The sequence below is a fragment of the Sinocyclocheilus grahami genome, unplaced genomic scaffold, assembly GCF_001515645.1.
Source record: "Sinocyclocheilus grahami isolate Dianchi unplaced genomic scaffold, SAMN03320097.WGS_v1.1 scaffold10.1, whole genome shotgun sequence".
Taxonomy (NCBI): Eukaryota; Metazoa; Chordata; class Actinopteri; order Cypriniformes; family Cyprinidae; genus Sinocyclocheilus; species Sinocyclocheilus grahami.
The window spans coordinates 4,114,801-4,141,703 of record NW_015505189.1 but is presented as its reverse complement, the minus strand read 5'-3'; the positions used below and the strand labels follow the sequence as shown (position 1 = coordinate 4,141,703).

The 26,903-nt window shown below is 38.8% G+C and overlaps 2 protein-coding genes across 3 annotated transcripts in view; both read left to right on the top strand.

Moving 5' to 3' along the window:
• Positions 1 to 24,706, top strand: part of LOC107594445 (uncharacterized) — a 60,189-nt gene extending 35,483 nt beyond the window's left edge. Inside the window, exons 2-8 of the mRNA XM_016284503.1 lie at positions 2,833 to 2,997; positions 9,088 to 9,142; positions 9,244 to 9,331; positions 10,852 to 11,393; positions 15,013 to 15,132; positions 22,484 to 22,494; positions 24,694 to 24,706. Of these exons, the coding sequence (XP_016139989.1) occupies positions 2,894 to 2,997; positions 9,088 to 9,142; positions 9,244 to 9,331; positions 10,852 to 11,393; positions 15,013 to 15,132; positions 22,484 to 22,494; positions 24,694 to 24,706 (933 nt within the window). The 5' untranslated portion in view covers positions 2,833 to 2,893. The remainder of the gene's footprint in view (positions 1 to 2,832; positions 2,998 to 9,087; positions 9,143 to 9,243; positions 9,332 to 10,851; positions 11,394 to 15,012; positions 15,133 to 22,483; positions 22,495 to 24,693) is intronic.
• An 860-nt stretch (positions 24,707 to 25,566) lies between these two features.
• The window catches only part of LOC107594057 (zinc finger protein 704-like), a 73,101-nt gene continuing 71,764 nt past the window's right edge, over positions 25,567 to 26,903 (top strand). For both annotated transcript variants that reach the window (XM_016283997.1, XM_016283989.1), the window contains exon 1: positions 25,567 to 25,940. In XM_016283997.1, the coding sequence (XP_016139483.1) occupies positions 25,758 to 25,940 (183 nt within the window). In that variant the 5' untranslated portion in view covers positions 25,567 to 25,757. The remainder of the gene's footprint in view (positions 25,941 to 26,903) is intronic.

Genomic DNA, 26,903 nt, shown 5'->3' with positions numbered 1-26,903 from the left:
TCCAGCTAGTTTCACTCCAAACATTATCACTGCTCTCTTTAGTCTGTGATGTATGTGCTCACCGTCATACACTCGGTGATGGATTTCTTCATATGCCAGGCTGGCATTTTAAATTACATGATGAAAAATGTCAGGACTAGGTGCTTTTTAATGTGTATAATAAACAAAAACATTTTAGTAGTTCATCATCTTGATGTCTATTTGAGAGAAATACAGTAAAAACAGTGATATTGTGAAATATTTTTACAATTTAATATATTTTAAAATGTAATTTATTGCTGTGATCAAAGCTGAATTTTCAGCATCATTACTCCAGTCTTCAGTGTCACATGATCCTTCAGAAATCAGGCTAATACGCTGATTTGCTGCTCAAGAAACATTTCGGATTATTATCAATGTTGAAAACGTGTGATTCATTTTCTTTCAGGATTCTTTTTTGAAGTTCAATAGTACAGCATTTATTTGAGATAGAAATCTAAATATACAGTATTTTCCGTCACTTTTGATGAATTTAATACTTTGGTCCTTTAAAGTATTCATCTCTGTCCAAAGAAATCTTACTTAGTCATGGGTCAAAGACAAAAAGGGGTTTTCAAGCATCAAAACAATAAAAGTTTAATACAGCTTTGAATTTTTTCTAAGCAAACATTTGGACTATTATACATTTTTACCATGCTTTACAGAAAAAATAGCATTCGGTGTAACAGTAGTTTGTATATCAAAAAATCTAAAAGTCCGGCATATTTAGACCAATAATCATTAGATGACATTAAAAGCTATTTAAGGATCATAGTTCAGCCCCCCCCCAAAAAAAATGAATTGTCATTTTAAATCTATCTTTGTCACTATCCTTCAAACCACTAGGTTTTACACATTTGTCAGGAAGAACTTCAAATAAAAAAATGTTGTATGATCACTTATTCTGTAAGCCTATATATTTACAGGTCAGAATAATTATGTTATTTAATTTTTACATAAATACATCTACTACACTGAATGACCATGGAACATTATTTTACCTACAGTTTGACATTTTATTTTCATAAAAGTTATTTGAAACATGAAAGTAGACACTATACTTACATTTAATATGCTTTAGATGTATCTAAAATAATTACTTTTGTCAATTAAATTTGTCGCGGACACCAAAATGGGACATTTGGCCCTCATATATTATGATTCTCTGTGATTTTGTCAAATCACCCAGCACAAGTTGCAAAAAATGAATTGTCATTTTAAATCTATCTTTGTCACTATCCTTCAAACCACTAGGTTTTACACATTTGTCAGGAAGAACTTCAAATAAAAAAATGTTGTATGATCACTTATTCTGTAAGCCTATATATTTACAGGTCAGAATAATTATGTTATTTAATTTTTACATAAATACATCTGCTACACTGAATGACCATGGAACATTATTTTACCTACAGTTTGACATTTTATTTTCATAAAAGTTATTTGAAACATGAAAGTAGACACTATACTTACATTTAATATGCTTTAGATGTATCTAAAATAATTACTTTTGTCAATTAAATTTGTCGCGGACACCAAAATGGGACATTTGGCCCTCATATATTATGATTCTCTGTGATTTTGTCAAATCACCCAGCACAAGTTGCTTGTTGCTGGACGCTCGTAGTGTCTGGTTAGGACACAGTATAATATCACAGTACTTTACTGAACATTCATGTTCATGTACTGTGGAATTTTCATGGTACTTCAAAGAATACCATAGTAGATGTTCAAAAATCATGGTAATAGCATAACTGAAGGAGAGAGACATAGATACCACAGTGACTTGTATTCGTACATGTATCTATCTTTATGACTGAATGTTGACTGAGACTTTAGCTTAGCCATGGTTAGCTTAGCTTTGCTTGTAGCTAGTCTTCATATTTTCCCCTCAGCTGTAATATTGAACTGCAGATTTAATCCCAGGCATTACTGTACACAGAGGGAGATTAAACGCCAGCCATGACTGTCACTCATCTGTGCAGGCAGTATGACAGAGCGCAGGTGATTTGAGACACTTTTAGCTAGCGTTACAAGCAACTGGCAGAGGTAGGCTGCTTTTAAAAAACATTTGAATTTGAGTGAGAATACTGGTTTTAAAACAAAATTCTTTCTTTAAGCTCACTTTCCCTGTTAAAAAAAACAGCATATGCTGGTTATGACCAGCATAAACCAGCAAAAGGACCAGCATAAACCAGCAAAGGACCAGCTTAAACCAGCAAAGGACCAGCATAAACCAGCATCCCAACGTCAAAACATACCTAACCAGCATATGCTGTTTTTTTCTACAGGGTTGCTTCTTGCTGTAGGTATATTGGTCAAAGTATAAGCACTTGAAAATGAATGAATACAAAGCTAAAATAGACTAAACATGAATAATTAATTCTTGCTCCAAACCATAAACTTCTAAAGCAACAAAACCTGCCTTGTTTATATGTTAAATGTTTATTTGTAAATGTGAATTTTCATTTAACAGTTTCACATTATGTGAGGCACTTTTATATATTCATTCATTTGGTTGCCAGTCCATTGGTAATATGTCAAAAAAAGTAGTTTCTTGCTCAAAAAGTTTCCTCTAAATATTGATATGAAACATCTTGTCATGCCTTAACCCTCTTTAATTGATCATTTCATTCAAACTGCATAGTGCATCTTAAGAGTCAATAATTATTAGCATAATTCAGAACCTGTATAACTTATTTACTTATCCACTTCCTCTTTGCTGTCATTTATTTATTGTTAAATCAGTTCTCTGCGCTGTGGGCCTAGTCATAACTTGTGATCTGATCATGTTTGTGTTATCTGTGTGTGTAGGTGCCCTGGACGAGCCGTACAGCAGGACCTGTGTGTGTGTGTGTGTCTGCAGCTCAGTGGAATGTATTCAGATCTCCCAAAGGTGCTGATACTGGGGGCCATCGCCGCCGCCTCTGCCTTTGTGGTCACCATTCTTATCGTCTTGGTGTGTGTGGGGTGTCAGAGGTAAGTGACCACACACACACACACACACACAGACTGCAAACAGCTTTTACCAATAATGCTAGGGCTGAGAATCAGTTATTCATCATATCCCTTTTTTTTTAAAGGTTACACTTTATTTTGTGTGCTTCTAATAGTTATGCAATTATGTACTGAGGAATATTAATTAATAACATGTACTTACTGTAGGGTTAGGGTTTGGTTTAGGGTTAGAGTTAGCTGCATGTCATTATGCATAATTTACTGTTATTATAACCCAACTTTGGGTCGAATATGGACTAACCCAACCGTTGGGTTAGATTTTTACATTACATTTTTAACCCAAAAGTTGGGTTAGTCCATATTTGACCCAAAGTTGGGATGAAACAACCCAGCATTTTTTTAGAGTGATGCTTAATTTGCTTATTTAAGCTTAATTATGATTGCTTAATTATGTGTTGCATCAAAAAGTCAGCGTAAACATACCTTTTGCAAAACTTGGATTCAATTTCATTCAGATTTGTTAGATCTTTCAAATCTGAAATGATCTCATCATGTGGGAACTGCTGAGGGCAGCAACAGCAATATGAACTGAATTTCTCATTTCCAACATGCTCTTCCTGATACTGAAAGAATCGTTAATTGAATTGTTGAGGAACCAGAATCGTTAAGAGCAATCAGAATCAAAACCAGAATCGTTAATTCTTTACGGTTCCTATCCATATCTGACACTTTGAACGTTTAAACGTTTGCACATAGATTCAGAGCATAGTTTCTGCCCCACTCATATGTCGAAAGAATTAGTCAGCTTCTTAAAAACTCTCCCCCACTCTTGTGTCAGGGCACCTCCTCCTCTTTTTCTTTAGTTCTGTCTCTCTTTCTGTCTCTATCTCTCCGTCCCTGCTGTGGAGCGACTTGATGAATGCTAATATCACTCCTTCAGCAGATTGCATGCCCTCTGTAGGAGCCATTTTGCAGGGAAATGTCTTAAGTTAAGCTCTGCGTCGGATGCTCATTTGTGACAAAGACTTTTGCTTTGAGATATTACAAGGAACGAAACCCTCCAACAAATCAGTTTCACATTCTCTCAGGCATTGTTCTATTTCTGTTCTATGTAACGTTTCACAGAAAAGATGAATAGGGACTATACTCATTTTTGCATATTCACCAGAAAGTCATGTATTTGCTGTACTGCAAAACAACTTGCTCTGAATTGTTGTACAAAATTGTTGTACAGAAGCCAAGCGTGTTTGTGTTTTAGTGTTATTCTAATGGTTAAAATAGAGGTACAGTAAATACGAGTGATATTTAGTGCTCAGAGAGCAGTTGGCATTGCTGCAAAATCACCAGATGCCTAATGAAAAACACACACTGAGCTCATTGTTCTGAGATACACAAATTATGATTGAGTAAAACCCTTGTTTCAGAATGAAAATGTTCCGTCTCATTTCCATTGCAGAAAATGAAAATGCACTCACTCTCATGTATTCCAAACTAATGTTCTTCTGTGGAACATAAAAGGAGATACTTTGAAAAATGTTCATGCTGCTATTTTCAATGCAAAAGAAAAAAAACACCATAAAAGATACTGCTCATTTGTTATATTCTACGTCTTCTGAAGTCATATGATAGCTATGAAGTTCCCCGTGCTGCAGCTCTTAAAGGGGTCATATGATGCGATTTCAGGTTTTCCTTTCTCTTTGGAGTGTTATAAGCAAAGACTAAAGTCTCAAACCCAAAGAAATATTCTTAATAAAAGTTAAGACTTGTCCACACCCTCCTAAAACGCCTCATTTAAATATGCCCCCACATGTCTACGTCACTGTGCGGGTAGATTTGCATAACGCCACCCAAATGTTCACGCAAAGAAAGAAGGCGTAACTTTTATTCTTGCTGTAGTATTGTTGCTGCCGCCGCCATGTCGTGAAGACGCTGTGTGTTTTGTTGCTAAAGCGAAAATACTTTGTTTGGCCTTCCATAAGAGGACACAACTAGAAATCAGTGGTTAAGTTGTATTTATAACACTGTTCCAGAACAGTTCAACCCAAATATTCAGATGTGTGCAGCGCATTTTATGGAGGACTGTTTCTTGATCCTGGTAGAGTAGACTACAATGCCGGCTGTTCTGACTCACAGACTGTAAGTACGTTTTCATATTTAAAGAATTTACCACTGATGATTCAAACGTGAGTTTTGAGCAGTGTAGAGTAGCGCTTGTTGTTTGTCATTTCTCCGATCACAAATGCAGACATGGTTTTATGTATACGCAACGCGATGCAACGCAACGCGTTAAAAGACAGTATAAGTCATTATAATCCGTAATTATGTCCCCACTGGATGCAACAAATGCCTCGTTTATAATGAGTTTAAATGGTTTTGTCTCGTTGCTCCGGCCGGACAGGGCATCCACAGTATGGTAGGGGCGTAACATTTCCGTCATGCTTGAGGTATTCGGCCAATCACAACGCACTGGATAGCTGGCTTTCAGACCGATGAGCTTTGTAAAAATCGACGCGTTTCAGAAAGGCAGGGCATAGAGGAGAAACAATAATGTACAGTATGTGGAAAATAATGTGTTTTTTGAACCTTAAACCACATAAACACATTTCATTACACCAAATACACAACATAATGTTCTTTTTAGCAACATCATATGACCCCTTTAAATCTCAACACTGTCAATGACACCAAATGCCATTGTTTCTGCATGTTTCTGTCTAATGCCAGGTTGAAAGTGCAATAGAGATTTGTGAGCTGTGGTGAATAGAAAGATTTTTAGCAATTAATTGACATTTTTTATCCCTTTTCTCACACAAAGTGTCACTTTATGACATTGTATGACTTGTTACTTGTTACTAAAACTATTCAAAATAATTTTTTAATTGAAATAAAGCTTACATAAACATAAATAAAACATAAAAAATAGGTGGAAAACTAAAACCTAAAAAATACTTAAAAATGAAAATTAGAAAATTATTATATTTTAGAAAATTATAATTATTATTATAATTATTAGAGCTGTATTGATATTTACAAAATATTAATGACAAAAGCACATAATAAAATGACTACAATTAAAATGAAAACTGAAAATATAAAATAAAAGCTAATTCAAATATGAATAAATACTATAATATTATACAAATGATACTAAAATAACACTTTTTCAGAAAATTTGACTGGACTTTTATTCATCATTATGGATTCATCATGAAATAACTGAGAATTTTCCATTTTCTGGGTTCAGTACAAGTTCAATTGCCATAATTTGTGGCATGATGTTAATTACTACAAAAATTATTTGTCTTTCCTTTTCTTTAAAAAAGCAAAAATCTAAACTAGTGAGGGTACTTAAAATTTAAGTGAATGGGGCCAATCTGTAAACATTAAAATACTGTGTGTTTCAGCTGTATAGCCACAAGACATAATATGTGTTAACGTGATTTTATTAAATCACTTATTAACCTTAGAGGAATAGCTCAGCCAAAAATGAAAATTTGCTGAAAATTCACTCACCCTCTGGCCATCTGGATGTAGATGAATGTGTTTCTTCACGAGAACAGATTTGGAGAAATGTAGCATTGCATCACTTGCTCAGCAATGGATGCTCTGCAGTGAATGGGTGCCGTCAGAATGAGAGACCAAACAGCTGATAAAAACATCACAATAATCCACAAGTAATCCAGACCACTCCAGTTCATCAATTAACATCTTGTGAAGTGAAGCTTCTTAAGAAACAAATCCATCATTAAGCCATTTTAACTTTAACCATTTTAATAAAAGTTTTTGACTGTTTTCACATATAAATTGTGCTTGATCTGTGCATATTTTAAAAACGTTAAAAACGTCTTCAAGACGGATTTGTTATTCAGCTTTTCGCTTCACAAGACGTTTACTGATGGACTGGAGTCGTGTGGATTACTTGTAGATTACTGTAACTGCGTTTAACTGAACCTGGAATATTCCTTTAAAACATGGCTATGCTAATGCTGCATTCATGACTGCATACTCAGTAGCCAGGTGCAGCTGTTATTTTGCTGTGCGGGGTTTTGCAGTATGTACAGTGCTTTCTGCAAGTCATGTGTGTAGACACAGGGTCACTAATACCCAGGTGCGAACGTGTCCCTCCGGCCTCCTGAGTTTCTGACCTTCAGAACGATACAGCCTTCACAAACAAGCAGGAGACACTGCCATTATGCCATATTACTTTTTTCTACTTAATTCTACTTTTAATGTCTTGTTATCTATTCATCCATACAAAAATGTCTTCAGGGAGTAAGAGAGAGAGAGAGAGAATCCTCTGTTTCACAGATTGGCGTAAGTGTGAGAGATGTGCGGATGTTAAAAATGGGGTGAGAGTGAGAGGAACAAAAAGAGGTGTGTGTGAAAAAAAATGTGTGTATTTCACAGGCTGCAGGATTGGAGGAGAGAGAAGCTATAATTGATGTCACACCAGGTGTGTGTAGGGAATGAGAGGAGAAGAAAAGCAAGGGAGGAGGGATCGTCAGGGTTACCTATCCATCCTCTCGCTCTCTCTTCCTCCAGCACACCTGCAACACATCTAGTCCCTCATGATTACGACATCCCTAGATATAACCAGACCCTGGCAATCCCATTACAAACACTCGCTGTAGTGGAATTTTACTTCCTGTCCTATTCAACAGTGCACAATAGCTCTGGTACAAAACCCAGAGCTGCATGTCTAGTGTCTGCAAAGGCTGCAGCTTTCTAAGGCAGCATTCTAAACAGAATGTAATCTCATCGGTGACTGATTTGGAACACTGCATTCTTGAGTCACTTACAGATGATTCTAGTATAGAGCGCAACAGTCGGGTTTCCACTGTTCGCTTTCATTTTCCTCCATAATGAATGGGGAAATCTCTTTTGATAAATCATAAAAGTGATGATATTGGCTTCTGTAAAAGCTACAAGTCAAATGTAATTTCACTTCTTTTTTAAGTGTTTAGATGCAGAATTCAAGTTGAAGAACTACATTACCCATAATCTTAAGGAAGCGGTGCCAATTAAAATAGTCGCTGTTGATATGGAATGAAAATCGCGGCAAAAGAGCTCAACAGCAAATGACCAATTCTATGAAGAGAAATAAATAGGCAAATTACATAATTAAGTTAGTCTCTCTATTTGTTTTTACTGTAAGATTTTTTAAAATGTTTTTGGAAACCATTTGTTTGATCAAAAATACAGTAAAAACAGTAATACTGTCAAATATTATTACAGTTTGAATATATTGAATATATTTTAAAATGTAATTTATTTCTGTGATGCAAAGCTGAATTTGCCAATTTGCTGCTCAGGAAAGATTTCTTCTTATTATTATCAACAATTGTGTAGCTTAATATTATTGTGGAAACTATGATGCATTATTTCATGATTCTTTCAAAAGAACAGCATTTATTTAAAAAAGTAAAATTTTTGTCTTTACTGTCACTTTTGATCAAATTAATGCATCCTCGCTGAATAAAAGTATACATTTCTTCAGAGGAAAAAAAAAACTGGCTGAATCCAAACTTTTGAACAACAGTGTTACACACAATTTTTAAATAAAAAAAAATATAAAAATGCTTATTTTCATTATTCATCATTTTTTAAATGATTTTATGGCAATGTAATACTTACAAGTATTGAAGATTTTTTTTAATGCTTATAGTAAAAATGAATGGGGAAAACACTGGAGCTAAGCCTGCAAAAAAAAAGTCAACAGTCACTGTTGTGTTCTATAGTTTCACGTTAGTGTGTTAATCTAATATGAAAATCTAGCACAAATTAAATAGCAGACACAAATATTTGGTTATATTTATTTATACTTTCCATTGTTAAATGAAATATATTTATAATGATTTTTGCTCTAGATTTGCCCTCAATCTTGAATGAACTTTTTCATATAGTGCTGTGCTTATAATTTGGTCAAAACAAGGTATCTTAGAAGGCAGCATAATATTGTTTAACTGCCAGACAACAGCATTTGCATCTAAAGGTTGCCTTAAATACTAAGTAGGTAGCTTTGGAACAGAGCTAACTATTTACTTATGGGATGTTTCAGCCCTTTACTTGTTTGCTGTATTTCACAAAAAGTGTCTCTCACTTTGTCTACAGAAAAAGCAAGAGCAAACATGGCCACACCAACGGAGGGGCTCAGAAAAAGGAAACAGTGAGTGCAAAAAAAGTATACTGTATATGAACACATATAAACACAGTGCAATATTGGACATGGATGTACGTACATATACATGATAATGTTTTGAATTTCAGGCTGCTCTGCGCCAGTCCAAGCTGAACTCGATGAGTAAATCTGACACCCGCCTGCATGACATGCACAGGCTGCGCTGCAATGCAAACGGTGAGAGAGACAGACAGATTTAACTGGTCTTAATGATATATGTACACAAGACTCATTTAGCACACACATACGCACATATGCACTGGCCGACGCACGTGCGTGCAAAGGCTGACGTCTCAGAGACTTGTCATGGCAAGATGTTTACTAGCTCATGTTCCCACTGCCACAGACGTGTGATCTGCGATGCTGAGAAGGACAGTTGTCAAGCTGACACACAGAACACACACACACCTCAAAGCCTTATATACGTCGGCTTCTGATCTTTTAAATCCAGACCAATGGAGACTCACTTTATTTAGTGTGTAAAACACAAAATACACAATTAGAAGGATAACAATTCCCAATTCGGTCAACATGAAATCAAGGTTTACTCTATTTACTTTTGTAATACATGCTCCTGGTCATAACATCCACAAATTATCAGTCCACATTATTCCAAGAAATATGAATATATTGCTTCGACTGTGAAATGACTTTCTGCGGATGTTACCAAGACCACAAGTTTCAACCCAGGTTACAAATTGTAGGAACGTTGTTTTGAAATGTTTGGAAAATTACGTCCAGTTTTCTTGTCACAATTATAACGTTATTTAAAAATGTATTAATTTTCTAAGAATGTAAATGTCCAGTTTCCTTGTCGTGAGTAGAACTTTATTTAAAGATTCTATATTTTCACCAAAGATATAACGTTATCTGAACATTCATTTTGAATTTCTTAAGAACATTAAAATATAAAATTTTCTTGTCTTGATTAGAACATTATTTATAAGTTACTTACAACTTTCTACTAATATTATTTTCAAAATATAGCATATTTTTTGCATTATTTGTAATATTCTAATCAGCGTTGTAAGAACATTCACCAAGTAAAAATAACATCGCAAGAACGTTTTCTCTCAACGTTGTGAGACCGTATATAAAATATTCATAAAATAATAACAATGTTCCATAAACATTACTTTAAGAATGTTTTGTCCTAAATGTTATATAACTTATTGAAAGTTGTGAGAATGTTCATTGTTAGCTGGGAACGAATAGTGCCAGTGTCATACAAGATCGGTAGAGGTATGTTAAGCTAGTTAGCTAAACAATAAGCTTGCTAACTGGGCTAGGCTAAACTGGAAAGGTAGGCTAAATGTTTAATTTGACCATTTTTAGCTTTGGGAGTATCATCTGATATGTAGTTTAGAAAACAAGATTCACATTTTTTGTTGCCAGTGTAGTTTCATGTTGACTTTAAACTCATTGTACTGTCTCTATGCAGGTTTAAACATATGTAAGATTGTGATTGTGTGGTCAAAATACACATTCCAAATAGTAATGGTCTGCCCCCTTGTGTTTCATGGAGTAATGTCAAATGTGACATTTTTAATGACACTTTGTACTTTATTGGCCCTTAATACTATATAGGTGTTCAGTATTTTATCCAATATGACATCAATATTCCAAACTTTAATCTTAATCCTCTGTTTAATCTTTCCCATCCCTCTCACATTAATCTGTGTTATTCTGATTGACAGGTGCCCCTAAGAGCCGGCCGGCCAGCATGGACCTTCTGCTCCTGCATACCCGCCGCTCCACTTCTGACCTCCGTCTCAGCCCAGGCCGCCAGCTGCCTCGTGCTCCCAACAAAAATGAGAATGAGGAACGTGAGCACACCTACTCTGAAGTTTGCCGCCGCTCCTCTCCCACATCTCTCCCGCCAGATGACGGCCTGTATGAGAGTGTTGGGATCAAAGGGGCAGGGCCTGATAAAGCTGCCCCACCTGCTGCCCCTGCCCCGACGTCAACCAACACGCCCACTCAGCGCCGTGCCCACAGCCCGACGCTCAATGGGAACGGCCGAGTTGGAAGCAGAGGAGGTGTGAACGGCGTGAGTCAAGACGAAGTGACGGCAGAGTACGCCTCCATACGGAAGGTGAAGAAGCTGGAGCGCGGCAGGAGGGAGGAAGTGGTGGAGGATGGAGAAAGGGAGCACCAGAGCGTGTCCAGCAGCGAGTCCTCCAGCAGCACCTTGCCTAGGAAAACAGTGGAACCATTTCACCTACCCAAGTTCCCAAAGGTGAATATGACACAGATCAGCTACACAGGTTCAGAAAAAAAAACTCAGCTCATAACTCATCCTGCAGCGGCAAAAATGGGCAAAAAAATCTCACAGAAACCTTACAGAACAGGTTGGATATATATGCCTGGAGAACAGAATGTCATGTAGACTCTTTCAAGTAACCACCTAAAACACCCTAGCTAGCAACTACACCAATGTAGTAAAAAATGCACTAAACACTCAGAACAACTTAACAGCCACATAGCAACGTCCTAGCAACCACCCAGAACACCCCAGCAACAAAAAAGTAAGGCACTAAACACTCAGAACAGATACCAATGCCATGGCAACAGCTTAGAACACTCCAGCATCATTATGGTAGGTGTGAAGTGTGACACAGCATGTGGCGACTCATACTTGAAATTAGTGCTCTGCATTTAACCCATCCAAAGTGCACACACACACACACCGAGAGCAGTGGGCAGCCATTTATGCTGCAGCACCCAGGGAGCAGTTGGGGGTTCAGTGCCTTGCTCAAGGGCACCTCAGTCATGGTATTGAAGGTGGGAGAGAGCACTGTACATTCACTCCCCCCCCACCTACAATCCCTGCTGGTACGAGACTCGAACCCACAACCTTTGGGTTACAAGTCCGACTCTTTAACCATTAGGCCATGACTTGTTTCACACCACTCGCATTTTCTTGAGAAAAGCTAATGTTGTTGTTGCAGGCAATAGAAGAAGAAAAAATAAGAAGTGAGAGAAAAAGAGTTATAATTGTCTGCCATTTGCACTAATGTAAATATTAAGCACTTAAATGCAGAGCCTGGTAGTGCAGTTATACGTTTTGACCACTAGAGAGTGCTGTTTCCTATAAGAAAAATCCCCTAGATCCACCAATCTGAAGCATTTTCTAAAACCTTTATGACTGATATGAATATGACTGATGACATTTACATGATACATCTTTTAGAGTTTTAGATGTTAAATGTTTTTAATTAAAAGGGGTTCAAGAAATGAACATTAGCGAGTGTTAAAATGTTGACTTGCCCAGAGTAAAATGAATTTAAAATGAGAAAACATTCTGTTGACGTAGTATTAAAAATGAACTGAATTGATGCATTGTTACTTTGTGTGTGTGTGTGTGTGTGTGTTTGTTCACATTTCACCCATATTCGTGTCCATCTGTTAACTGATACCTGTTTATGTTGTGTTCGGCTTTCAAGGACAGATAAGTTTTGCAGAGAACAGAACAGCCATGCGGAATGATGGTGCCTTAAAAATGGAAAACACACAGACAATGATCGGATAATGATCCAGTCTTCCTGTTAACTCAGCTCTGCTCTACTTGTCTTTATGTGTGTGTTTGTGCTATTTGTTTGCCACATATGGAGATAAAAATCTTCTTTGTCAGAGGTTTGTTGATTGATGGCTTGTTTACACAGGCACGGTATTGTATTCAGTGCATACTTGTCTTTCTAAATCTGACTTACAGTGTGCCATTTGATGTTTAAGCAAGGCTAAACAATATTGGTGTGTGTGTGTGTGTGTGTGTGTGTGTGTGTGTGTGTACTTTTTTTTCTATCCCGGTGGGGACTTAAACCTGAGTACACACCAACTCATGGGTACTCGTGTCACCGTGGGGACCTAAGTTGAGGTCCCCATGGGGAAACAAGCTTATAATTCATACAGAATGAGTTTTTTTGAGAATGTAAAAATGCAGAAAGTTTTCTGTAAGGGGTAGGTTTAGGTGTAGGGTGATAGAGTATACGGTTTGTACAGTATAAAAACCATTACACCTATGGAGAGTCCCCACAAGGATAGTATGTGTGTGTGTGTGTGTGTGTGTGTGTGTGTGTGTGTGTGTCTTTGACTTGCATTATATCCGAGCCTGCATCTAGAGCAAATATTATTAGAGTTTACATGAAAGCAAGCATGCAGTGTGGTTGTGCGGCACATGTGTCACTCCAGTGCACTGGGCTGGATTAAGTAAGGTCTTTTGGCAGGCTGCCTGCCCCACCATGTTTTTTTTTTGTTTGTTTTTTTTGTTAAAGGCATCTGGGAGGAACCACAGAGCAGGTAGTTGCTTCAGCCAGGGAAATAAATAGCAGCAAACATTGTAAGCCATTCATCTGCTGGTATTAATCTTTTATACAGGAGGTGTGTTTCTTTCCCACTTTAATCATTGACTCTCTATTCGGCGTGCATATCTGTTCCTGTAATGATTAACTCACAGAACATTTCCATTGTTGAAACAAACACCAATCCTAAATTAAAGGAACTGTTCATGTCATTCCAGACCAGCATGACTTTCTTTCGTTGTTCTGTGAGACACAAATAGTGAACTTTTGAAGAATGCACTGGCCACCGTTTTATTTTTTTAATGAAAATGAACGAGGACTGGTGGTGTTGAGCTCCAAAATGACAACAATAAAAAAATCACAAAAGTGGTTCATACATTTTTTTGCTGAAAATTCCAAGTCTTCTGAGGTCATATAATAGCTTTCTCTGACAGAAAAAGACCAAAATTTATGTCATTATTTTATATTTTTGTATACACTTTTATAGTTTTTATTAATATTCGGCTTTTATTTTATATTTTCAGAGTTCATTTTAATTACAGTTTTTTAAATAATTTAATCTTTATTATTGTTTTATACTATTTCGGTTTAATTTATTTTAATTTTTTATTTCAGTCATTTTAGTGCTTCAACTTAAACTTATTTTACTTTGTTGCCAAGGCAACATTTTTCATTTTCCTTTAAAGTTTTTCATCTAATGTTCATACTTTATTTTAGTTCAGATTTATTTCAGTTACCAAAAATGTTTTGGTCTTAGTTAACAATAATAACCCAGCTGTTGAATGAATAGTTCACTCGAAAATGAAATTTTGATATAAGTTTATTCACTCTAAATGGGTGCCGTCAGAATCAGAGTCAAACTAGCTGATAAAAAACATCACAATAATCCACAAGTAATCCACATGACTTCAGTCCATTAATTAACATCTTGTGAAGTGAGAAGTTGCATGTTTGTAAGAAACAAATCAATCATTAACATGATTTAACATTAAACCTTCACTTTTGGACAAAATACCTCTATCCATAATAACACTTCCTGAATTTGTTTCCTACAAACACACAGCTTTTCACTTCACAAGACGTTAACCGATGAACTGGTGCCATGTGAATTACTGTGATGTTTTTATCAGCTGTTTGGACTCTCATTCTGACGGCACCCATTCACCGCAGAGGATCCATTGGTGAACATGTGATGTAATGCTACATTTCTCCAAATATTTTCTCACGAAAAACAAACTGGATGAGTACATTTTCATTTTTGGGTGAACCATTCCTTTAATCTCTTCAAATGGATTGTTTAATCGATCAGGTTGTAGAATCGAATCAGTCTGATTGGTGATGAATGATTCAGAGTGTTATCACAAACAAGAGTTGCTGATTCATTGAAATACCTGACACAAAAAAAAATTATTCGTTCACAAAACGGATGTTGCTGCTTCTCTCATGAACTCACAAACATGGAGCGCTTGAATTCAAACGACATGAGATTCAGTCTGTTTGCATTAACAGTGCTTGAGGAGTTCTGACCAGCTCGCATGTTCCTCATGTGTCCAACAGGAGGCGGTCTTCATGGGTAACGGAGAGCAGTACATTTGGAAACCACCAGAAGAGGAAGAGATGATCATGCCAGTGGTCCCTCAGCTGGAGAACGGACACAGCCATCCCACCGCCGTCGAGGTAACGTCTGCCTCGCTATCCCAGCACTGCAGATGGGGTCATGACATTTGTCCAGGTTTACATGAATGGATCAGGTTTCACACTTTGACATTTGACCTCTAAAACCCAGGACCATTTCGGATCTCTTTGGTCTGACCCTTGTGCATCAATAAAGAGTGTGGAAGTGAGTGGAATGATGGCTGGAGTCTGATAAATTGTGGCTTGAGAGTGAGAGAGAAAGTTTGATCCTTCTTTTCTCCCTCCACCTCTCGACTCTCTTCCTGCTCTCTCTCTCTCTCTCTATGGCTGGCTTGGTATGGCATGACTAACAGGCAGGTCAAAGGTCTGTGGACTGTGCTTGTTGACTGTCAGTTCAGGGTTGGTGTGAGGGAAGGAATATGAGAAGTGAGGAGAGGTCGGGACAGACAGGCACTCTGGGTAAACTTGTGTTTAATCAACTTCCTGTGGCCGATCAAAACTTACAACTTGGTTTCAGATAAAAGCATTTACAGCAAAGATGCCTTGTGTAGATGTTTGAAGAATACATACAGATTCTAATAATGCACCATTATTACTGCAAAAAAACGTTTTCTTAATCAATGTTGTCTCCTTTTTAGTTAAAATACCCTAAATGTCATCAAGATTTAATAGAAAAGCTAAATTGTGTAAGATCATACTTTAAGATTAATAATAGACTAATAGTTTGGAGTCCATTTTTAAAAATATATTTAATGTTTCTTATGCTCAGCAAAGCTGCATTTATTTGATCAAAAATACTGCAAAATTGTGAAATATTATTACAATTTAAAAGAACAGTTTTCTTTTTCAGAATCAGAATCAGAATCAGAATGAGCTTTATTGCCAGGTATGTTTACACATACGTGGAATTTGTTTTCGTGACAGAAGCTTCCACAGTGTAACAGAATGACAGTGACAGAACAAAAAACACAGATAATATAAAATAAAAAAATAGAACAAGTAAATAAGGAATAAAAATATACAAATTGACAATTGTATGTACAGGTATATAACTATAGACAGTTGTATGAACAGGTATATTATGTGCAAATTGAAATGTAGACTTGAGTATGTGTGTTAGATAAATAAGTGTATGAGTGAATAAATAATGTGTGTTCCACGGTTATTGTCAAGTGTTCATGAGATGGATGGCCTGAGGGAAGAAACTGTTCCTGTGTCTGGTTGTTCTGGTGCTCAGAGCTCTGTAGCGTCGACCAGATGGCAACAGTTCAAAGAGGGAGTGTGCTGGATGTGAGGGGTCCAGAGTGATTCTGCCAGCCCTTTTGCTCACTCTGGACGAGTACAGTTCTTGGAGAGAAGGGAGGATTGTACCAATGATTCGCTCAGCAGTCCGGACTACCCTCTGAAGTCTTCTGAGGTCAGACTTGGTAGCTGAGCTGAACCAGACAGTTATTGAAGTGCAGAGGACAGATTCAATAATGGCGGAGTAGAACTGTTTCAGCAGCTCCTGTGGCAGGTTGAACTTCCTCAGCTGGCGAAGGAAGTACAACCTCTGCTGGGCCTTTTTCACAATGGAGTCAATGTGAGTGTCACACTTCAGGTCCTGAGAGATTTTGGTGCCCAGGAACCTGAATGACTCCACTGCAGTCACAGTGCTGTCCATGATGGTGAGTGGGGGGAGTGCAGAGGGGTTTCAACTCTCCTTAGTTGGGGACACTTAATTTCCAGCGATATTGTCGACTTGATTGCACAGATACTATTTAAACTGAACTGAGCTGGATGATGACATCACTGAATTCAATGATGAACTGCCTTTAACTGAAAATTTAGTGTACTATTATCATTTTGCATTACTGACACAATATTATCCTAATTAATGCTGTACAGTTGCTTTGACACAATCTGTACAGACTGTTCTCAGGGAAAAACATGTTCTGTTGCGCACAGACAACAGAATGATTGATATTTATATCAATCATCAAGGAGGTACAAGATCTTGGAGTGCACTTCAGGTGGCTTGCAAATTGCTTGTCTGAGCTCAGACCAACGTGCTTTCTATCCAGGCAGTATATCTACCAGGCCGATTCAATCAGGCAGGGTGTCGCAGAGAGATTAGACTCTACCACGCGAAAGGCGGCAGACGATATGGAGGATGTATGGGGACTGCAACGGTAGACATGTTTGCGGAGAGTCAAATGTCTCTGGTGATCTCTTTCAGACTTTTTCACACTGATGCTGAGTCACTGGAAGATAATTGAATCCTTATTTTTTCAGAATAATTCCTCTTTGCCACTCTGATCTCCTTTTCCAGTGTGTATTTAGCCTGTTTATACAAGACATTGTTCCCCTTCCTGTAAGCATCTTCTTTGGCCTGACGGAGCTGTCTAAGTTTTGCAGTGAACCATGGTTTGTCGTTGTTGTAGGTTAAATGAGTCCTGGTAGGAATGCACATATCTTCACAGAAACTGATATAAGATGTTGCAGTCTCTGTGAGCTCATCCAGATCGGTGCCAGCAGCTTCAAAAACACTCCAATCAGTGAGGTCAAAACAAGCTTGTAAATCCTGCTCTGCTTCATTAGTCCATCTTTTTACAGTCCTTAATACAGGTTTAGCTGATTTCAGACTTTGACATTTGACCTCTAAAACCCAGAGGTTTTAAATATATATTTTTGAATATATTTAAAATGTAATTTATTCCTGTGATGCAAAGCTGAATTTTCAGCATCATTACTCCAGTCTTCAGTGTCACATGATCCTTCAGAAATAATTCTGATATGCTGATTTGTTTCTCAAGAAACATTTATTGTTGTTATCAATGTTGAAAGCAGTTGTGCTGCTTAATATTTTTTAATACTTCTTTCTTTCTTTAAACTTATGTCAAATAAAGTTTCAATAATTTTGTTGTTTTAAGTATAAAGCTCACTAAATGTAATTGGTTAAAACAAGAAAAAATTGTAACGTAAGGAAAAGCAATCTTAAATCAAGATACACTCAGAAGATACTTTCACTTCTCTGCTCATTCCTTCTCTTGTCCAGACACACCCAGTTTCATGTCATGTGGTGTGTGGGCGTGACACTGCATGGCCCTCTGCTCCACTTCACTTGACACATTATACTCAACATGGGAAAATCATTGGACTTTTTAAAAAAAAAATTAGAATTTTTTTAAAGCATTTTTGCAGTTAATTTCAAGGGTTGTGCATTGTGACCAAATTCATTCTTAAAAAGCATTACCTGCAATTATTAATTTCCAGTTAAAATAATTTTCTATCTATTGTAATTACCTAATATAATCTTAATTAAAAAATCTCCAAATGGTACAATTCCCACTGCTTTTGTGTCCAAGTGCAAACACACCTGTGTATGCATGCATGCTGCAAGTCAAGTAAGATTGAGTTGCCTCAGAAGAATGCATTTGTAAGAAGAGAAATGAGTAGAAAAGTATGTGTGTGTGAGTGGGGGGGAGATTGCAAGGGAAAGAGAAAGACAGAGCAATATGAAGGGGAAAGAAAAAGAGTGAGAGAGCAAGAGGAAGGAAAAAAACCTCTCAAGGCTTTCTCAACAGCTGCAGAGAGTTTTGAAACCCCCGTCATTGTGATTTCCTCTCGCTCTGCAAAGTGCTGCACAGCACGGTAAACAATGCTCGACACGGAGGAGAAGAGATCAGCGGGGCACATAGACACACACACACACATTTGGGAGTTTCAAACAACATGAAACTCAGCGGTTTTCTTGAAATCGCCTGGTTCAGTCATGCCTGCGTTCAGATGCATGCTGCGTCGTGCCGCGGCCTGCAGATTACACTACGGGCTAAAATACTGAACGCTGCAGTGTTGTTTTCCAGACCGTTTAGAGGTTTTAACATGACAAACACAATCGTATCCGCAGCTCTATTCATGCCATACCATCTCCTCAGCCTGTACACATGAATGCTGTAAAGGTCACTATGTGAGTTGGAGAGCAGAGTTGAATTCTTGACTGGGATTTTACACATGCCATTGAGCTGGGAGTGCTAAATGTCATCCGCCACAGAGAGGGCATGTGAGGTGAACACACACACACACACTCTCACACACACACATACTTGTATTTGTGGTTTATGGGGACTCTCCATAGGCGTAATGGTTTTTATACTGTACAAACTGTATTTTCTATTGCCCTACACCAGTGGTGGCGAACTCCGGTCCTGGAGAGCCGCAGCCCTGCAGAGTACAGCTCCAACCCTAATTAAAACTCACCTGCCTGTAGCTTTCTAGTAACCCTTCAGACCTGGATTAGCTTGTTCAGGTGTGTTTGATTAGGGTTGAAGCAAAACTCTGCAGGGCTGTGGCTCTCCAGGACCGACGTTCGCCACCCCTGCCCTGCCCTACACCAACCCTACCCCTAAACCTACCCCTCACAGGAAACTGCTGCCAATTTTTGAATTTTATAAAACACTGTTTTGTATGTTTTTTAAGCCTTTTGTTTTACAGGGACACAGGAAGTGTCCTCATAAACCATGTTTACGTTGTAGTACCCATGTCATTATACACATTTGTGTCCTCATAAACCATATATACCTGTACACACACACACACACACACATATATATAAACATCCGTTTTAGGGGTGTGCAATACTGACCAAAAAAAAGTCAATTGGAATTTTTTTCAATAACGATAATTAAACTATATTTTTAGTGTGTTTTTGTGCTGGTACCTTGGCTGGTTTAAACCTGTCGTGGATAAATATATGTGACACTAAAACCGCCAGTAGATGGCAACAAGTCCCTGTGCTCATCCGATATCGTGCATTGTCTGAATAGGTACTACATTTGAATTTGAACTTACTTCACGACTGTTAAAAAAGGTGCATTGAATATAGTGTGAATATGGGCAGTATAAATTAAATTTGGACGTACTACAGCTGTCATGTTGTTACTGTCACATGACCTACCAGCATCAGTTGCATTGCTTCACAGCCATTCATAAATCCTCTCCCGTGGCCTCATTGGAAAGTAAAGTGTCCATCAAATGCGCACTTCAGAATCACATTGGAAGTAGTAGGTCATCTGGGTACTTTTTGCCTACTGTTTTATGAATACTGTGAATTTGGACATACTACTCTTTTGCTGTACTGTTCTTCGCATACAATATAGTAGGGAAGCAGGAATGCTGCGCCTGTCTTAATGTGTGATTCATTCATTCAAGTGATTCGTTCAAAATTGCTGATTCATTTAGAAATGAAGCAAGTGACTGTCTTTATAAATTGGATCATTAAATCACTGACTCAAATGATTTGTTCAAAAACAGATTCATTCAAGAACTAAACAGTGCAGTGTTGCTCTGAAACGCACACAAATGTCCTGCTACAGCTTTGTTTGTAACTATTTTCATTGGTGAAACAACAGACACTATTGTGCGTAAAGTGTAACTCACTATATATTAACTTCTTGTTTGTTGTACAGAATCAATCACATTTGCAATTGCGTTCACGCGCAAGACATGCTTTAGTTTTGCAAAGTGAGTGACATACTCGATAATGTTACACTCTAAAAAATGCTGGGTTAAATATAACCCAGTGCTGGGTTACAAAGGGACAACCGCTGGGTCAAAACAATCCAATAGCTGGGTTTGTCCCTTTTTAACCCAGCACTGGGTTATATTTAACCCAGCATTTTTAGAGTGTAGCTCGCACATTTATGATAAATATCGCACACCTCTAATCAGTGTATGTTAGACGTTTTCTTGAATCACATGCTCGTAATAGACCACACATGGACATTAGAGGAGGACTGAAGGAAATCTTCCCACCCATTTACCTCTTGTCTGGTTAGAGAGGTTAACAGCGTCTCGGTGGGCTGCTGTGGTGAAAGTTTAACAGGCTTATCTGCAGGTTAGGTAACAGATAAGAGCGTTTACACTGGCTCTGTCGATCACGGCTAAAGTGGGTCATGTTTCTGCTGTGTGCAAGCAGAGTCCCGTTACCACACACACTATGACACACGAGTCAAACACTCAGCGCTGTGGGCGTCTGTGTAGTGCTTATGCTACATCTTCAGGCATATTAGAGTGTTATGTTGTGTTAACTTTTATCTGTCCTGTTGTCTCTTTTTACCTTGTTAAGTCAGTCGTGACTATTACTGTTGCTCAAACCACCATCAAACCAAATCTGAGGATTACATTTATGGCGTGTCATTAATGATACCTCAAATTATGGACTTGTTGAGGAGAAGTGTGCTGTGCAGTGATCAAACTTACATATTTCACCTGATGATAAAACTGACAAAAATACCATAGAATTAAATTGATGGAGAGAAACCATGCCATGCTGGTTTCGTCTGGACAGACGCTGGTTTCCGTCTGGTTTCTCCCAAGGTTTTTTCTCCATTTCTGTCACCGATAGAGTTTTGGTTCCTTGCCACTGTCGCCTTTGGCTTGCTTAGTTGGGGACACTTGACTGAGTGCACAGACACTATCAGAAGAGAGCTGAACTGGATGATGACATCACTGAATCATCAATGAACTGACTTTAGCTGAAAAAATGACTCTTTGTTATTGTCTTCTTGCATTATTGACAAACTATATTCCTGTTTGACACTGTAAAGATGCTTTGACACAATCAATATTGTATAAAGCACGCACTATACAAATAAAGGTGACTTGACTTGACTTAGAAACAAATATCATAAAGATGGGGCAAGCAACCAACCAGCAGCCACACAGAACACACTATCAACCACCTATAACAGCCTAGCAACCATAGCAATGACCCAGAACATCATAGCATCCACCAAGAACAACCTAGCGACCACTTAGAACACCCTAGCAACCACAAAGAATACCCTAGCAACCACCAAGAACAATGCAGCAACTATCCAGAACACTGTAGTAACCACATAGAACACCCTAATAACCATACAGCAGCACCCAGGCACCACCTGGAACATGCAAGCAACCACCTAGAATAAATTAGCAACCTTTTACACAACACCTTAGCAACCATTCAAAACATAGTTGAAACCACCCAGAATAGCCCAGTTACCATAAAGCATCAGGCATCCATCCAGAACAAGCAACAACCTAGCAACCATGCAACCACCAAGAATAGCCTAGCAACCATACAGAACACCCTAGCAACCATGCAACCACCAAGAATAGCCCAGCAGCCGTACAGAACACCCTAGCAACCATACAGAACACCCTAGCAACTGCATAGGCAAGTTGTAGATAGCATTTGGTGGTGGAAATTAACTTTGCAAGTTCTGAAATCTGTGTGTTTTTTGTAACTCCTTCAGCACTATAACTGTAACTTGAGAATGTGCTCCAGGACGGTTATTATTACGAAATCCACTTTGGCAAAGCTGATCTTTGGCAGGCTCCTCATTATGTGGTTCTCTCTCTCTTTCCTCAGATCTCTGACATGTATAATTCTAATAATTATTCACAATATTACCGTTTTAACTGTAACTGTTAAGCATAAGAAATGCCTTTCAAAGACATTTAGAAAATCTTGATTATTATTAGTGTAAAATCACAATATACACACTGTCAGTCAGTCCCATTGCCGAGTGAGCACTACCTGCACATTAACACAGGGAGCACATGAGATGTCAGCTTATTCCCTGTCCCCTCCCACTCTGAAAACACACCTGACTGGTTCTCTCAGCTTGAGACGGCCAGCCACCATCACAGTGTTAGTTTAGCTGAAAAAAACATACAGAGTTAACTTCTCTTGTTTTCCGGAAACCATTCGAGATGATCCCCGAAGACTTCCGAGAACCATCGGCATGAAATAAAACAACTCCAATGCATGGTTGGTGATTTTACTTCACCGAGTGTACTCAGCATATTCAGATCATTGAAGTCTGTTGGAGGGCTACAGGAAAGGCCCAGAGGAAAGGGATTTTGGGTTTCGAGAGGGCCAAATTATCAGCTCAGGGATGGATAGATAGAGTTCATTAAGGATAAATAACCAAGATACTGTCCTCATCCACGTCACATGCAACCTCTGGTGAGAAACGTTGGGTTCGTCATGTCAGTTTTAATATATACCAAGATGAAAGATTTTTATGGCACTCTATTTTCTTATAAAACTGTATTGGTTAACTCGTTTCCACTTGTAGCAACGTGTTCAAAAAGCTACTATCACTGCCATTCACGTGTTCCACTGTTCTGTTCAAGTAGGCTGCAACTATTTCCTTGCTCGCAATGCATGCTTCTGAAAACAAAAGCTCTCGTTTTTTTCTTCATCCTCTCTGGTGCATCACATATAATGTATAATTCATTCCCGTGCCTCTCACTATAAGACATAGTGCCAAAAATAGGGAATACCAGTCACCAAATGGGAAGTGGAGACGCCACAGGCGGCGGCTGCTGAGAGGTTATGGATCTTCTCAGGGAGCACAAAGCACATATCTGGTCCAGGACTCGTCCGAAATGGCAGGGATCTGGTCTCAAAGCAACTGTAGGCCCTCCCTGCCGTTATTAACATGTGTCCTTGAGATTTGACGTCTGAGGGAGGAAGTGTGCTCCACTTTAGCTTTGGCTTGGCGGTTCCTCCCACTTCTGAATCTGTCCTTCTAGCACAGGGCTTGCTTTGTATTGTGGGGTGGATCAGTGCTTTTGATGTTGTTGTTTCAGAGAGAGGTTGGGAGAACCGATTGTCCGGCCATGCATTGTTTCAGATCTTTCAGGGTGTGATTTGTACAGGTTGCACAAGGGTTTATTGGTTTTTCAACCACGTATGTTCTTAAAGGAGGCAGAGAAATCACATGCCCGAAGTATGATATTTATTGGCAAGTATGTAAATAAAATATCTATTAAAAATCCATCTGCTTGCATTCAACAGACGTATCGACTGACGTGATGCTTCTTGTTCACTCAACCATATGTGGTTAAACAAAAATGGACATTCTACCATAACAAAACAGACCAAATCGCATGTATATAGAGCATACTGCAATGCAACTTAATTATATTATAAAAGAAAAGCCCTGGTATCGATGTTTTAAAAAGCAATGAAAGGTTTCTACTTCTGCTGTTTAGGTTGTATGTTGTGAAGTGTGTACATTGTAACACTGCTTCCCCAGCATATGTCCTTGGCTTAACTGAGTTTATGTGTGGTCCACCCAAAGTGTAAAACAGAGTGTAGTGTATAAAGACAAAAAAAAATCTGTTTAGTAACATTCTGTGCAAAAGATTGTAATGTTTTCTATAAAAAAAATTAATATAAATATTTGTTTTTACTTTTTTAATAAAGTTGCACCTTATGACTGGTTGTACGTTGATTATTCTACTGCAATTTAGCATGCATGTTAATGTTTATTGAAGAATTCGATTTTAAAAAGCCTGTTTCAGCCATGGAATGAAAAATGAATAATAATAATAATAATAACGTCTGTTTTTATCTTACAATTCTGAGTTTACATCTCACAATTCAACATTTAAACTGAGAAATGTGAGATAAAAACTTTACTTTTTTAATTTGTTGTGAAAAAAAGACAATTGAGAATACTGAGGAAAACATGTGAGAATTGCCAGGGAAATTCTGAGTTTATATCTCGCAATTCTGACTTTTTGTCTCACAATTGTGAGATATAAACTTAGAATTGTGTGAAAAAGCTCAGAGCTGTGAGATAAAAAGTCTCAATTAGCTGTTTGATTTTTCTATTATGTGCCGGAAGCAGGCTTTAATAGTAATCAGTATATAAGGTGGAAGAATACATTATTAAGTCTTTGAAAATTGCTATTAAATAATTATCTATTGCACAAATACATACGTTTCTAGAAGATCCACAAAATGTGCATCAAATCAAAAGTCAAGCTCTTTGCTTGATGTATTAACGTTTAATGTGAGAACTGCATACAGGGTGGCGGGTTTGAAAACTATGCTGAAAAAAGATTTTTTTTGCTTGACTTTGCTGGTCTTGGCTGGTTTAGGGTGGTCTCCCGGCCTGGACAGCTGCTGCTCAGCTGGTTTACCTGATCTCCCAGTCTGACCGGCTGAAAAGGCCTGAAACCCCTTTAAAACTGGCAGGCCAACTAAAACCAGCAAACCAGTTCAGGCTGGTTTGAGATGTTTTTTTCTCCCCTCAGCAGGTTAGCTCGCATGAATGCTCATTAAAAGTATTTCCCAGTCATGTTTGTGTTCATATGCGTTCCACAAGTTCTTTTTTAATGATTTGTTTCGCCGTACAGAGACATTCAAGCTGAGAAACTATTCCTTTTAGAAAGTGCGTCAATTTTTACCGGTGTTTTTCTTCTCTTCCTCTCTCTGTCTGTACCGGCCGGCAAACCATCGAGACACACCTCCTAAACGCTCGAAAAAAATCATTCCGACGTTTCCCGAGCGACCAATCAGCTGCAGAGCTGCAATGGCCGCGTGCCTAAATAGAATGTTTATGTACGTCGGGGGCCAATCAGAATCAATGAGGGGCGGAGCCGAGCGAATCTCGCCTGGCTGCACGCGCAGGATAGAGTGGGCGTGGCGTCAGGCTCGGCGAGAGAGAAAAGCAAAACAATAATTTTTATCCCTTTTTACCGGCTGCTTTTAGGGTCCGTAGTGAAATACAGTCTCATCAGGGAGTCGTAATCCACAATACTATTAAATGCATCTTATCCCGCTCAGCACTAACATCTACCGAGCGCGGGAGATTTTGCTTTAGTCACACTGACCCAGGTCGAGAATGACTTCCAAGCGGCTCCTCGAGCAGCCTCGCGCCGGCGACAGCACAGAGGGGCGCGAGCCTGTCGCTGGAAAAGCGTCTAAAACCAACACGCTGCAGGAAGGCGCCTCGAGGAGTTTTGAAATCTCTCCAAATGGACATTATTTTACCTCAACGAGAGAGGGGCACTACATTCATAAGAAGGTAAGTGATGCATGCCCGTTTAAGTTTGGCATACGCCGACTTTTTTATTTTTGACAGTTCGCTGCGTTTAGTAACGAGTCAGATCGACAGTCACGTTACGGTGCAGTCGGACGACGGTAACGTTAGCTCTGCATTTCGATTAAAACTCGAGTCTGCGTGGAGAAATCGCTTGTGGCGTAAATGCAGATCTCATTTAATCGTTGCATTAACAGTTTTGCGCGTAGTTTAAGATGGCGACTTTACTTGCATGTTCAAAGTTTAAAGAAAAAAAAAAAAAGCAGGGGGTTGGTACATTTAACCGATTCACCCCTCCCCCATAGCGCATCCACCGCGAGCTGAAGCCGGTGGAAGGGTTTGTTTTCACAGGAACGCCGTTTAGTTTTTCCTCTTGTGATGGCTTTCCAGGATATTTACTGATTAAAAACCAGTGTTTCCATATGTAACTCCCGGTGTGGTTTGGAGAAAAAAAGTGTTATTATTATATTCACAGCTGATTATAATGTTATGCGTCGTTTATGGTTGAAGTAACCATATGCGTGGTTCCGTTCCTTCAGAGCGTTCTGTTTAGAAGCGCGTTGTTGTGTTGAGAGTGTAGGAGCGCGACACGCCCCCTTCCGCGAGGACGCGTCGGAATACTGTATCTGCTGGGCTGGGCTGGGCTGTGCTCTGCTGGGCTGGGCTGTGCTCTGCTGGGCTGTGCTGTGCTCTGCTGGGCTGTGCTGTGCTGGGCTGGGCTGTGCTGGGCTGGGCTGTGCTCTGCTGGGCTGGGCTGTGCTCTGCTGGGCTGTGCTGTGCTCTGCTGGGCTGTGCTGTGCTGGGCTGGGCTGTGCTGGGCTGGGCTGTGCTCTGCTGGGCTGGGCTGTGCTCTGCTGGGCTGTGCTGTGCTCTGCTGGGCTGTGCTGTGCTGGGCTGGGCTGTGCTGGGCTGGGCTGTGCTCTGCTGGGCTGGGCTGTGCTCTGCTGG